The sequence below is a fragment of the Arachis ipaensis genome, chromosome B8, assembly GCF_059453495.1.
Source record: "Arachis ipaensis isolate K30076 ecotype BB chromosome B8, ASM5945349v1, whole genome shotgun sequence".
Lineage (NCBI taxonomy): Eukaryota > Viridiplantae > Streptophyta > Magnoliopsida > Fabales > Fabaceae > Arachis > Arachis ipaensis.
In genome coordinates, this window is record NC_142443.1 from 702836 (window position 1) to 717022 (window position 14187).

General features: G+C 35.4%; 2 protein-coding genes across 3 annotated transcripts; one reads left to right on the plus strand and one right to left on the minus strand.

Annotated features, from left to right (window-relative positions):
• Window positions 1-223: 223 nt before the first annotated feature.
• Window positions 224-3583, minus strand: LOC107610318 (uncharacterized). The gene is made up of 7 exons (XM_088496559.1): window positions 3231-3583; window positions 2951-3066; window positions 2725-2843; window positions 2434-2596; window positions 2097-2323; window positions 1671-1995; window positions 224-1522 (listed from the first exon to the last, which is right to left on the minus strand). The coding sequence occupies exons 1-7, from the start codon at window positions 3387-3389 to the stop codon at window positions 520-522; spliced, it is 2112 nt and encodes a 703-aa protein (XP_088352685.1). The 5' UTR covers window positions 3390-3583; the 3' UTR covers window positions 224-519.
• A 2126-nt stretch (window positions 3584-5709) lies between these two features.
• On the plus strand, window positions 5710-12411 carry LOC107614075 (pleiotropic drug resistance protein 1-like). Of its 2 annotated transcripts, none has more exons than XM_088496558.1 (23): window positions 5710-6159; window positions 6251-6371; window positions 6485-6573; window positions 6659-6743; window positions 6856-7015; window positions 7120-7196; window positions 7400-7456; window positions 7575-7665; window positions 7738-8039; window positions 8130-8411; window positions 8508-8985; window positions 9083-9186; window positions 9268-9427; window positions 9517-9633; window positions 9722-9876; window positions 9961-10293; window positions 10369-10659; window positions 10733-10816; window positions 10896-11029; window positions 11150-11377; window positions 11466-11637; window positions 11722-11976; window positions 12054-12411. In XM_088496558.1, exons 1-23 carry the CDS (start codon window positions 5828-5830, stop codon window positions 12309-12311), a joined length of 4365 nt encoding a protein of 1454 aa, XP_088352684.1. In that variant the 5' UTR covers window positions 5710-5827; the 3' UTR covers window positions 12312-12411. The 2 variants fall into 2 exon arrangements, with proteins under 2 accessions (XP_088352684.1, XP_016171787.1); XM_016316301.3 differs by having other exon boundaries at window positions 9271-9427.
• Window positions 12412-14187: the final 1776 nt, after the last annotated feature.

Genomic DNA, 14187 nt, shown 5'->3' on the forward strand with positions numbered 1-14187 from the left:
TATATATCCAGGTTACACATAAATTTCGAGAATCATATGTTTTCAACCAGCTCCATCAAGATTATTATGTGCTAAGTTAGATTTGATAAACAATGTATAGAAGAACAATCAAGGTCATTTCTCTCTGTCTGATAAAGAGAAAGGTGAATCAAGTAATCAAGTTACTATAGCAGATGTGTGTTTCAACTTTCTATCAGGTTTGTAAGAAAGAGAAATATGAATCTTGCGGCAAAAACAAGAAGCCGTTTATACATTCTCACATATATTTGACAACTATGAATAAAAGAATCTTATACACAAATCAAAGTATCAAACAATAGAATGCTTACATTTTTACAAGTTTTTCTCTCCTTTAATTTCTTTTTTGGGCCACTCACTTATTCAGGCAGCATCACACAAATTGAGAAGGAAAAAAAGAAAAATCAAGTAAACATAAAGGCAACTGCATTATGCATAGACTAATGCAAACCCAAACATGATCTAAACAAGATGTTTTTCGCAGCAAGATCCTCATCATCATCACCACTTAAAGGACTTCTTCCGAATGCATTCGACGCCTTTTTTCATCCCAAGAAGCAATGGTGATGATGGGATTCGCCTCAAGGTACCAGCACTCTCTGATCTAACAAGCCTTTTTCCCTTCTTCTGTTCCTTACTTTCCATCACCTTATCAAAGTTGGGAGTTCTATTTCCTTCACTACCTATGCAAGTTTCTTCAGAGTAATTTTTGTTTCCCGCTGCCATAGATCTTCCAGCTTCCCATTCTGTTCTATCCTGAGGAAGTTGAAGCTGCTTCTCATTGTCATCAGAATCTGAAACCTTGGAGATCTTCAAGTCCAGTTGTGGGAAAACCTGATTCAACTTTTGGATTATTATATCTTGAGTTCCACCATGAGCATCTTCATTTGTCTTGAATGGTTCCGGATCCAGTGCTTCTGGACTCTTCTCTAAAAGCATTTGAAGCCACTTCTCAACGTTTCCTTTCCCACGCTGCCTCCTGATTTCCTCATCTTCTTCCTCAGTTTCAATTTCATAGACTTTTCTCTTGCATTCATTGATTTCAAGATTCTTAACTCCATTCTCAATTGAGTCTTCTCCATCCAATTCAACAACTGATCCGGCATGCTCCTCCAGCTTCTCTTTTCCGATTCTTGCTTCCTCTTCTTTTACTTCTTGCTTTTGTTCTTCATTTGCGGATAAGCCAGCTTCAGATGTCCTTTGTTCCTCTTCCAAGAACAGTCTGAGCTCCTTGTGCAATGGTGTTCTTGGCCTGATCCCAGGCAAATAGAGAGCTTGATTACTATCTCTTCTTCCTTCAAAGTTGGTATCATCTATTCTGGACCTCTTCCTTCCTTGATCCCATGTAGATCTTATCTGATTCTCTACCTCTTCTTTTTGTCTAAACTTCTTATGAAGCTCTCTCTCTGCAGCATCACAAATCCCCCTCTGAGCTTCAAGTCTAGCCATTAGTGCATTAGTTGCAGCCTGGTTCAGTCTTACTTGTTCCTTGTACATGACACTCCTACATGAGTAGTAATTTTAATTGTCATTATCATGGCATACAACCATATCATAAATTTTGCTTATAAGAACTCCATATAAATTATGATCATCCATAGAATAATGATAAACTATGTCTATGGAAAAATAAATTTTGGTTAGTGTCTTACTGGTGCATGGTATCTCTAATCATCTTCTCTAGCATGCTCCTATAAGAAGATTGAGCTTCCGCTAACCGTCTGCATTTTTCTGCCTTCCTCCTTCGTCTTATGAGTGTCATTTCCAGGTCTTCAATAACGAGCTTCTCTTCCTCATTTTTGAGCTTCAGTTCATCCACTTCATTATCTAGTTTCTGTATCTCTGTCTGCATTTTAGTAGCTTCTTCTCTTTGCTTCAGAGAATCTCTTGCCATGACAATGGCTTGGTAGGGGTTCTTAACGAATTCCGGGTCTTCATTTTCTTTCAGTAGATTGGCATTTACTTTTCTCGAAGATACTGAAGAGAAATCAAAATTCTAATTAACTCAAACTTGGAAAGTACTTGGAAAGTACTAATTAACTCAAACTTGTTCCAACAGTTAATGATCATATACTAACCTATTGCTTGAGAGATAGGCCTCGCCTTCTTGTTATTATAATCGAGATGTCTTAAAGCCAATACATCGAAAGGTTCCCTTCGAGATTCTACAATTGCAGCTGGAGCAAGGCCAACTTTTTCTTTGAGCCCAATGAAGTGCTGTGGAAAAGAATGGGAATCCACTATTTGTGAAGCATTCAGTTCATGGTTTTCCCCTTCAGAAAACAAAAATGAAAATGCCCTGTGCCTGTGGATTGCAGCAACAAATATTATTTGTTCATTAGTTACATATCACAATGCTAAAAGAACAAAGTAAGGAATACTTGGAAAAACAAAAAATTAAATTAATGTACCTACCTAAAGTCTGAATTTGAAGAGGCAAAAATGGAGAGGAATTGGTTTACAGAGATACCCAATTGGAAATCCCACCATGGGACTAAGAATTCCAGCTTATTCTTCTTCCTCTTACAGACTTGCCTCTGCAATATCCTTAGATTGCTCAACACTGTCAAACCTCCCCCTTAATAGTTCATCCACAAAAGAAGCAACATTATAGTTTCATACACATTCTTATTAGAGAGAGAGAGAGAGAGAGAGAGAGAGAGAGAGAGAGAGAGAGAGAGAGAGAGAGAGAGAGAGAGAGAGTACTTGAACAAGGAAACCAGTGATCAATGTCCCAGGCAAGAGGAGAGGCTGAGTCAGCATGATAATACAGCACATTGCCATAACCATCCACTCGAATTACGGCAGGGTCAAAACCAGCATTCCTGAAAATTTATCAAATTGATCTAAAAAAAGTTTCCGAATTTTCACTTCAATTTAAAAATTGAAAATTTGCAACAAAGTTCAGAAACCAAAAAATTGAAGTGCTTACCCAAGATGGCTAAGCTGCTTCCACAATATGCTGACAAAGATTTTTGGCTTCGTGGTTGGCTTAGCTTTCAGATCCATAATCGGAAACATTTGATCTAATTTACTTGCTCTTTCAGCCTAAGAAAAGAAAAACCACATAATTGAAGCTCAATTAAAGCTGCCCAATAACACGAAATCATTCAATAACCATAAACCCATTACTCATTTTCCCCTTAAAGTTCCCACCTTTACAATAATAGCAAAGAAAGAGTGAAAGATAAAAATCCAATTTTTCTGCTTACGTCGTCTTCATGCAAAGCATGAGGAATGAAAGTGAAGGGAGGGCCATGGCGGTAGGGAGTGAAACCACGATCCCTGCAGAGTTTAGCATACGCTTTTGGGTACCCAAGGTTCTCAGTCACAGCCATTTCCTCTTGTGTGAATCCATAATCTTCTGTCATTATCGTTTGGTTTGAAGAAGTTGCAGTAGCTTCAGAAGCAGGGGAGTGAGAAAACAGAGGGGAGAGCGTGTTCTGTTTGATGGAACCAACGGTCGATTCGGTTTTTCAACTTTTTCAGGGTTTCAAACTCAAAATTTTAATTTAATTTGGGAATGTCACCCTTGTGCACCGTAACGGTTACATGGGATTGGAGTAAGTAAGAATTAATTTATTATAGTATTTATACTCTTCATGCACACTTTTTAAAAAGACCAAATTAACCTTACCCAAAACAAGTGGTGAAACAATTTAATAAAAGTCCCCATTTAGCGGCTAAAAAATTTTACTAGGGTGTGCATGGGTTGGGTGAAACCGGGTTTGATGTGACCCAGATCCGACCCGAAATATATACTGGGCCTATTTGTTAGACCCGAACCCGACCCTAGACTCGATGAAACCTATACACTTTCGGGCCATGATTATACCGGGTAAAAACCGGGTGAAAACCGGGCCGTTAACATTATATTACCTTGATACCTTCTTGTAAGTTAGCATGTAAAAATATCCAAATTTCCAAGACTCCAACCATTATTTGACATGATAAAATTCACTTAGAAAAATATAATAAAAACTAACTCTTCTCTAAAATTAAAGTATAACCATAATCAATACTAATATTGCCTAATAACACCAAATATTTAAATCAATACAAATAACACAAGATTAGGCATTAGTCTAAAGTCTTATGCATTTTAAACATAAAACATTAACTTATAGTCTTATGTATAATGACTAATAACACAAAATATTAAAGTTTACAATACTTAAATTTCACATAATAATAGCTATCATCCATCACTAATAACACAAAATATTAATTGTGTATGATGACCGGGCCACCGGGCCGATTTCGGGTGACCCGAGCTATGGCCCGGATCCGACCCGAAATAATGACCGGGTCTACTTTTGAGACCCATACCCGACCCTAGACCCGATGAAATCACATCAAATTAGTCTCTAAAATGTTCGGGACCGGGCCGGGTCTTCGGGCCGGACCGGACCATGCACACCCCTAAATTTTACTATGGAAGATGAACGTGTGCAATGCAATTCTGTTCGTGGTACATGTGTTTTTATTTTGATATGGGATTCAGTAATTGGACTGTCCGATTACTTTGTAAGTTAGTTTTTAAAATTTTGTTAATATCAAATCAGAGGGTCCGATTTGTTTGTTGTAATTTTTTTTATAAAAAAATCAAAAATCGGAGGGTCCGATTTTTATTTCTAATAAATTGGATGGTCTGATTTTTATTCCCAAACAAATTGGAGGGTCCGATTTCCATATTTTAAACAAAAAAATTCCACATTTAAGAATAACACCCTTATCCATCCATAATCTTAAAAAAACCCATTTCCACCCCAATATCAAAAATAATTTCCGTTTCCGCCATTTAGCTCAAGGTATGCTTCAGAAAATAAATTGGTGTCAGGTCCCACACACAAAATAATAATTTCAATATTGTAGTATTGTCAACAATATTTCTGCCAACAACATTTCTGCCAACATGTCAATTCTTGTTTATGAATGTGTTTAATAAAAGTATTTTTATAAATATATTTAATAAAAATGTCTTTTTTATAACTGTGTCTAATAAAAATATCTTTATAAATATATTTTTTAAATGTGTCTCTTTATATATATGTTTAAAATATAATAATTAATTATTATATATTAGTACTCTATACTTTTTCTCCTTTTAATAAACATAAAAATGGACAGAAAACTAATCCTGATTTCTTTAGTAAAATAAAACGAGGATCTTATGTGAGTGTGACAAATGTGCATGTGTGCATCATGCATCTAACGAGGCACGTGCAAGTTTCACCACTTCAAAATGCATCTATATTACTTGGTGGATAATAATATTTACTTACCTACCACCAAATCTTTTCTTATTATCGTTGATTATCAAAATTTTCAAGTCCATTAACTCTGGTGGTTTTCCTTATAGCGAATAAAACAGGTGACAACACAATGTATCAAAATCTAAGTGTAAGAACAAGTCATATGAAATACGAAACATTGAAACAAAGTTGTAATAACTTGACTTGCAAGACATAGACTACTACATATAATCGATTACATGCTGACAAACAAGCATTTTGTATTCACTAATCTACTAATCTTGCTTTCATCCAAGTAAATTAAATACTGTGATGAACTTAAAGTCAACTACTTGTAGATATTAGATACTGCAGGTAAATACTTTCAACACTATCATGCTACAGGAATCACCCTCCATTTATTCTATAAATTTCAGTTCTGAATTTCACACTCCTTGCTCTTTAAGTGATAATACCATTCTTTGGTTTAGATCAAAATTTGGAATAATAGTAGCATGGATAAATGGATAAACTAGACAGTTATTAAAAGATAAGCAGATTAAATCTCTTAGAGAATGGAAAGTGGTGATCTGTATAAAGCTGCAAGCAGCTTAAGAGCAAGCAGTTCTTCATTTTGGAGAAACAGTGCAAAGGACACTATTTTCTCTAAGTCTTCACATGAAGTAGTGGATGATGATGAAGCTCTCAAATGGGCTGCACTTGAGAAACTCCCTACTTACAATCGTTTAAAAAGAGGCTTGTTAACTGCATCAAATGGTGAGGTGAGTGAGATTGATGTCACTGATATTGGAACACTTGAAAGAAAGAAAGTGTTGCAAAGGTTGGTAGGTGCTGCTGAAGAGGATAATGAGAAGTTTCTGTTGAAGTTGAGGGAAAGAATTGATAGGTATATATAATATCCATTGTTAAAGATTGTCTTCTCTTTTATTTTCTTCAACAGTTTTAAATTGCAAAACTTTCCTTTGAATATTTTCTAGAGTTGGAATCCATATTCCAACAATTGAAGCCAGGTTTGAGCATCTAAATGTTGAGGCAGAAGCTCATGTTGGCAGCAGAGCCTTACCCACGTTTTTTAACTTCATTGTTAATATAGTTGAGGTAAACCACGTGTGATTTCTAAATCTCTCTTTCCTTTGATGCTTCAATCAAGATTGTTGTTGGTTTTAGTTTGTGTAAGATTTGTACTTATTCTGAAATTTTTAATCTTCCAGAGTTATTTGAATTATCTCCATATCCTTTCAAGCAAAAAGAAGCAAGTCACCATTCTTAAAGATGTTAGTGGAATTGTAAGACCTTGTAGGTAAGAAGATATGACTAATTGAAATCCTGAAGCTCAAACTTTATTCATCTTCCTATTCACCATTACATTTTGTTTTCATTTTCAGGATGACATTGCTTTTAGGCCCTCCAAGTTCTGGAAAAACCACACTCCTTTTGGCTCTGGCAGGAAAGCTTGGTCTGGATCTTAAGGTTAAAGTGCTTCTTTCATGTTTTTCTTCATGTATGCATCAATCAGATAATCTAACCAAACCATGATTATTGCTCACCTTCTATCCATTTTTTGCTGAAAAATATGCTGTAGGTTAGTGGCAGAGTTACCTATAATGGCCATGAAATGAATGAGTTTGTACCTCAAAGAACTGCAGCATACATTAGCCAGAATGATGTTCATATTGGAGAAATGACTGTGAGGGAAACCTTGGCTTTCTCAGCAAGGTGTCAAGGGGTTGGTTCAAGATTCGGTTAGTCGAATTTTACCTTAAATTGTTCTTGTTGAAGAAGATAGCTTCCAAATCTGTAAACTGTAGTCTAAGCATGACTTATAATTACATTTTGCCATGTGCAGACTTGCTTTCTGAACTATCAAGAAGAGAGATAGCAGCAAAAATTAAACCCGACCGAGATATCGATATATACATGAAGGTGAAAGGAACTAACTCCATGAACACTGGAAAATCTGCATATCAACTTAGCAAGCATTACTATTTCTCTAGAGATGAACTTCAGCAATTGATTCTATTATACATTACCACCTTAACCATACTCTTCCCTCCTAAGTTCAGTTAAACCATTCATTTTGATTGATACACAACCTTTTGATCTTATTGGCTTTCTAATAATACTAGGCAACAGCATCTGAAGGCCAGGAAGCAAACCAGATGATAACAGAATATATACTAAAGGTGACATCTTCAACTACTTCAAGTAGTTCTGAGTTCTGATTTCTCACAATATTGCATCATCAAAAACACAAATACTGTCTTTATGGTTTCTACTATTTATCTAATTTGTGATTTACAGATCTTGGATTTAGAAATATGTGCTGATACTCTAGTAGGGGATGAAATGTTGCGTGGTATATCCGGAGGACAAAGAAAGCGTGTTACCACAGGTAGTGATCAAACTCTTAGTCCATCAATTTTGTGTGTAATTCTGTTTCAACTTTTATGTGAATTATTTGCAGGGGAGATGTTGGTTGGGCCAGCGAAAGCGTTGTTCATGGATGGCATATCTACTGGGCTAGACAGCTCCACAACTGTTCAAATTATGAAATGCCTTAGACAAATTGTTCATATTCTAAAGGGAACTGCAGTGATAGCCTTATTGCAACCAGAGCCAGAGACATATGAGCTTTTTGATGACATTATCCTCCTCTCAGATGGCCAAATAGTCTACCATGGACCCCGAGAGCTTGTCCTCGAATTTTTCGAGTCCATGGGATTCAAATGCCCTGAGAGGAAAGGCATAGCAGACTTCCTTCAAGAAGTAGGCCAATCTTTACATTCCTTCCATACTTAATTATGAAATTTTGAATAAGATATGTGGAAATATATATGTATCTATCTATTCCTGCAGGTAACTTCTAGAAAGGATCAGGAACAGTATTGGATGCACAAGGAGAAGGCATATAGTTTTGTAACGGCTAATGAATTTTCTGAGGCATTTAAAAGCTTCCATGTAGGAAGGAAAATTGAAGATGAGTTAGCAGTTCCATTTGATAAGACAAAGAACCACCCTGCTGCATTAACAACTGACAAGTATGGAGTTAGCAAAAAGGAGCTTCTGAAAGCTAACTTCTCAAGAGAGTATCTTCTTATGAAGAGGAACTCATTTGTTTACATCTTCAAGATATCTCTGGTTGGTCTTACAAAGCCTTAAATGTTGCTGTTTTTGATTGATTGATTGATTCATTCATTGAGTTTCACCTCTTGTTTTTCTTCTTTTTGCCATTAGCTCGCAGCAATGGCTGTGATTACAATGACAGTATTCCTTAGAACTGAGATGCATCACGATTCAGTGGATCATGGTGGAGTTTACACCGGAGCACTTTTCTTCACTGTAGTAATGATCTTGTTTAATGGGATGGCTGATATCTCCATGACTATTGGGAAGCTTCCAATTTTTTACAAGCAACGTGATCATCTATTTTACCCTGCATGGGCCTATGCTATTCCCAGTTGGATCCTTAAAATCCCTGTCACATTGGTTGAAGTTGTTGTTTGGGTATCACTCACCTACTATGTTATTGGATTTGACCCAAATATATACAGATTCTTGAAGCAGTATCTTCTGTTGTTCCTACTTGGCCAAATGGCTTCTGCTCTATTTCGTTCCATTGCAGCAATTGGCAGGAACATGATTGTTGCCAACACATTTGGATCATTTGCAATAGTCACTCTTCTAACATTGGGTGGATTCATCTTGTCAAGAGGTACAGCAATCTGCAAAGTGCAAACTATTCATGATCATATAAAGAGTTGATTTCACTCTTAATGGTTTGCTTTTTGTTTTGTCCCTTAATAACACAGAGGATATCAAGAAATGGTGGATATGGGGTTACTGGATCTCACCTATAATGTATGAGCAGAATGCTATAATGGTGAATGAGTTCCTTGGCAAGAGTTGGAACCATGTAAGTTCCTGAATTATTGAACTACAAATTATGTCTATTCAGACTATAGAATAGCTACTACATGCAATGTGTTTTCTTAAGCAGGCTCTTCCAAACTCAACTGATCCACTTGGAGTTGAGATTCTGAAGTCACGTGGATTCTTCATTCATGCATACTGGTATTGGATTGGGGTTGTGGCATTGTTTGGATTTGTTCTTCTGTTGAACATCACTTTCACTCTCGCTCTCACTTATCTCAACCGTCAGTATCTTCCTCCACAATGCTTTAATCTTGTTGCACCAAATGATTACTATAACTTTCTTATATATTCTCTTCTAATGATTCTGCAGCCCTGAAGAAGCCGCAAGCTATCATCTCAGAAGGATCTCTTGGAAACAAGTATGATCAAGAAGGCCTTGAATTGACACTCAGAGGAAGCACTTCACCTAGTAGCAAGATCAAGATAGGTGAGTATACATGCATATGTATGTGGATTTCATCATGATTCTTATCAAGTCTTTTGGATTCTGGAAAAAGCTTTCAATTATTGTGCAGGTGACAACAGAACAGAAACTATATCTTCAACTTCAAGGTCTGCATCAATTAGGCCAGAGGCTGCAGTTGACAAGAGAAAAAGAGGAATGGTTCTTCCATTTGAACCACATTCTCTCATCTTTGATGAAATCACATATTCAGTGGACATGCCACAGGTCACTAAATTTTCAGTGTAGATATTGGATTAAAGAACTTAAAATACACGTTGTCTTAAAAGTCTGGTTTGTTCTACAATGCAGGAAATGAAGAGTCAGGGTGTGATTGAAGAGAAATTGGTCCTTCTGAAAGGCGTTAGCGGCGCATTCAGGCCAGGTGTTCTCACAGCTTTGATGGGTGTAAGTGGAGCTGGAAAAACAACTTTGATGGATGTGCTGGCTGGAAGGAAGACCGGGGGTTATATTGAGGGGACTATTACAATCTCAGGCTACCTTAAGAAGCAAGAAACATTTGCTCGAATATCCGGTTACTGTGAACAGAATGATATTCATTCTCCTCATGTTACTGTCTATGAATCCTTACTTTACTCAGCATGGCTGCGCTTATCGCCCGAAATCAATCATGAAACAAGAAAGGTTAGCACTTGTATCACACAAGCCTAAGAGTTGGTTAATAGTTATATAATTATATTTACTAATGAATTGTTATAGATGTTCATTGAGGAAGTCATGGAACTTGTAGAGTTGAACTTTCTTAGGGAATCTTTGGTTGGTTTGCCTGGTGTGAGTGGCCTCTCTACCGAACAACGAAAGAGGTTAACTATAGCAGTTGAATTGGTGGCTAATCCCTCCATAATTTTCATGGATGAACCTACTTCTGGTTTAGATGCAAGAGCTGCTGCCATTGTTATGAGAACAGTTAGAAACACTGTTGACACAGGAAGGACTGTTGTTTGTACAATCCATCAACCAAGCATTGACATATTTGAATCTTTTGATGAGGTGAGACTTGAAATTTGAGATATAATCATGTTCAACAAAACAAGATGCTACATTTTTTCAAATTTTCTTGCAGCTTTTCCTATTAAAGCGTGGAGGGCAAGAAATTTATGTCGGCCCATTAGGCCGTCATTCTTACCAACTCATCAACTATTTTGAGGTATGATTTGTCTCAAAAAGCTCAAAGATCATCAAAAAAGACAATTATTTAACTGCTTATAGTTTTTACTTTTAATTAGTCTGTTAAAGGGGTCAATAAGATCAGAGATGGATGTAACCCTGCAACTTGGATGTTGGAAATCACAACTCCAGCACGAGAAATGGATTTAAATGTTGACTTTGCTGATATATATAAAAATTCAGAACTTTATAGGTAATCTACTTTATAATCTTACTCATTTTTCTACTAAACAACTTTGATATTCCTTAATGTTATTATAAAACCTGTGTTCTTGACTTCTTATGCTGAAAAATTTTGCCTATATATACTTAGGAGAAATAAAGATCTTGTGGCAGAATTGAGCAAGCCTGCTCCTGGTTCCAAGGAGCTTCACTTTCCTACTCAATATGCACAACCATTTTTCATCCAATGTATGGCTTGTTTGTGGAAACAACATTGGTCATATTGGCGCAATCCTCCATATACAGCAGTGAGATATCTGTTCACTACATTTGTAGCTTTGATGTTTGGAACCATGTTCTGGGATCTTGGATCCAAAAAGTGAGTTATTATATTGATTAAATAGTCTGAATTAAGGTCAAGAAATTTGTAGGACAAGAAATTTGATCCCCTTTGAGTTAACTTGTAGGACAAGAAAACAGGATCTGTTTAATGCTATAGGTTCAATGTACAATGCTGTTCTCTTCCTTGGGGTCCAGAATGCTTCTTCTGTTCAGCCAGTGGTTGCCATAGAAAGAACTGTCTTTTATAGAGAAAGGGCGGCCGGAATGTATTCGGCCTTCCCCTATGCATTTGCACAGGTAACTAACTTGATTAATCTTTTGGGAAGTTAAAGAGTTGAGAGTACTAATTAATGTAACCTGATCCATTTTATTTCACTCCAGGTTCTAATAGAGCTACCATATATTCTTGCACAAGCTGTAACATATGGCCTCATAGTTTATGCAATGATTGGATTTGATTGGGTTGCATCCAAATTCTTTTGGTATCTCTTCTTCATGTACTTCACATTTCTATACTTCACCTTCTATGGCATGATGGCTGTGGCCATAACACCAAACCAACATGTTGCTTCAATTGTGGCTAGTGCATTCTATGCAATTTGGAATCTCTTCTCAGGATTTGTTGTCCCAAGACCAGTAAGTACAAAATGCAAAGAACAATCTCATGTTAGGAAATTATGTACATACTAATGGTGTTCTGTTTTTTATGGCAGAACATTGCTGTGTGGTGGAGATGGTACTATTGGGCATGTCCAGTGGCTTGGACCTTATATGGATTAGTTTCATCTCAATTTGGAGACATAACAAGTAAAATTGAGTCAAATGAGACAGTGGAAGAGTTTCTGAAGAGATACTTTGGTTATAGAAATGATTTTGTAGGAGTTGCTGCAATTCTGGTTGTTGCTTTTGCTGTGCTCTTTGCTATTATCTTTGCTGTTTCTGTGAAACTCTTCAATTTCCAAAAGAGATAGAATAGAAATTAGAATACATGCTTTCAAGTTCAAGTCAAACATTGTATAAATAAAAGACTTGTTTAGTTTTATGTTCAAGGAGGTACAGTTTTAACTCTTAGTACTTTCCCTCTGTACTTTAATTTGGAAAATGGAAACCCAAGACTAAAATATTTTATAGAAAAGAAACTTATTCTTTACAAATATTTAATTGTAAATCATAATTCTTAATAATTTTTTTATCATGAAATTAATTTTTAATTTTTTGTTTTATTACAAATCAGTCATTCATTCCTAAAAATTTGGAACAAATAATTGTGTTATTATTTTATAAAAAGTGGAAACTCAAATGCAGTCGACTTCACGTGAAGTTGATACCTGAGAGTCGTTAGATAAAAATTTAGTTAAATTAGTTAAATCATCTAACCGCTTTCTACTATCAACTTCACCTAAAGTCGACTGCACCTGAGTTTCCACCTTTATAAAAATATAAAAAAAGTATTTTCACGTGAAAAATTAATTTGATGTGAAAATTAATTTATTTAATACAATAAAAAATTTAAATTTAAGTTAATTAAAAACTAAAATTTTATTAAAAAAACTGATTTAGAATATTACTTTGTTAATGTTAGAAATAAGAGACTAAACTGCAGAAAAGATTTGTATATTATTGAGTGTAATCAAATTGTCTATTCAAGTTGTCTAGAATGATACAATATAGAATAATATTTATAGGGAATAAGAAAATCGTAATAATAAAGACGTAATATTCTATAATAAATATTCAGATATACTAAATAATTCTAATTGATCCTAATTATATTCTAACAGTTAAGATGTGATAAAATCAAAGACATGAAGAAAGAATAATAAAATGAATTTATATTTGTATATTAAAAAAAGAAAAGAAAGAAAATCAACCATCTAGAAAGAGATTTATGAAAAATATTAGGGATGGTAGGGCCAGCGAGTCATGGCATGAGAAAGCAGACTAAAGTTGATTGAATTTGTTTATTGTTTTTTACGTACACACTCTCAACGTCCCAGACCTTAGACTATAATAAATTAATTAACAATCATAATAATATCTAATAAAATAAGCCAAAGCATCAAAATTGATAGGCTACATGTTATATTGTACTGAGGGCTGCTTTGGTCTCATCTAGAATCACAAGACCATATGAAATATATTAATATTAATTATTGGCTATGCAATATTCCATTGGGTCAATACTCAATAGATTCAACGACACACCCTATCCTTATTGGAATTGAATGCCAACTAACATTGGCCTCATTCATAAATATGTGATGTGCTAATAAACAAACAAAAGGCACGTCAATTTAGACCCCTTTCTTCTCCCTTAATTACCGCTTATTCTGATTAATTAATCTCATCACGATTATTATTGTACTAACCTCTCAAAAAATAATTAAAGGTTTTGAGCCTGTTTTAATCATGTTGGGCAAGTTGCTAACTTTTGTAAATTATACTCTAATAATTGAAAGTAGAGTTGGATAGTAAATCACACATTTCTTAAGGTAGCGTTTGGTGGAGAGACAGAGACAAAAAGACTGAGACTGAGAGACAGAGACTAAGAGACAGAGACCGAAATAAATTTCAGTATTCTGTTTGGCGTAAAGGGAGGGACAAAAATTGAAACAAGAATAAAACTCTAATTTAATTTGCACAAAGGATAAAATTGAAATTAATTAATTGAAATGAGGGTATTTTAGGTATAAAATGTTATTAAAATTTCAATCTCCGTCTCTAAAAATTTCAGTCCCCTGTGTCCCTACTTTTTGGAGGTACTGAAATACTGAAATTTTAGGGACAGAGACAGAAATTTTAGTATCAGTCTCTGAACCAACAAATATGATACTGTGTCTCAGTCTT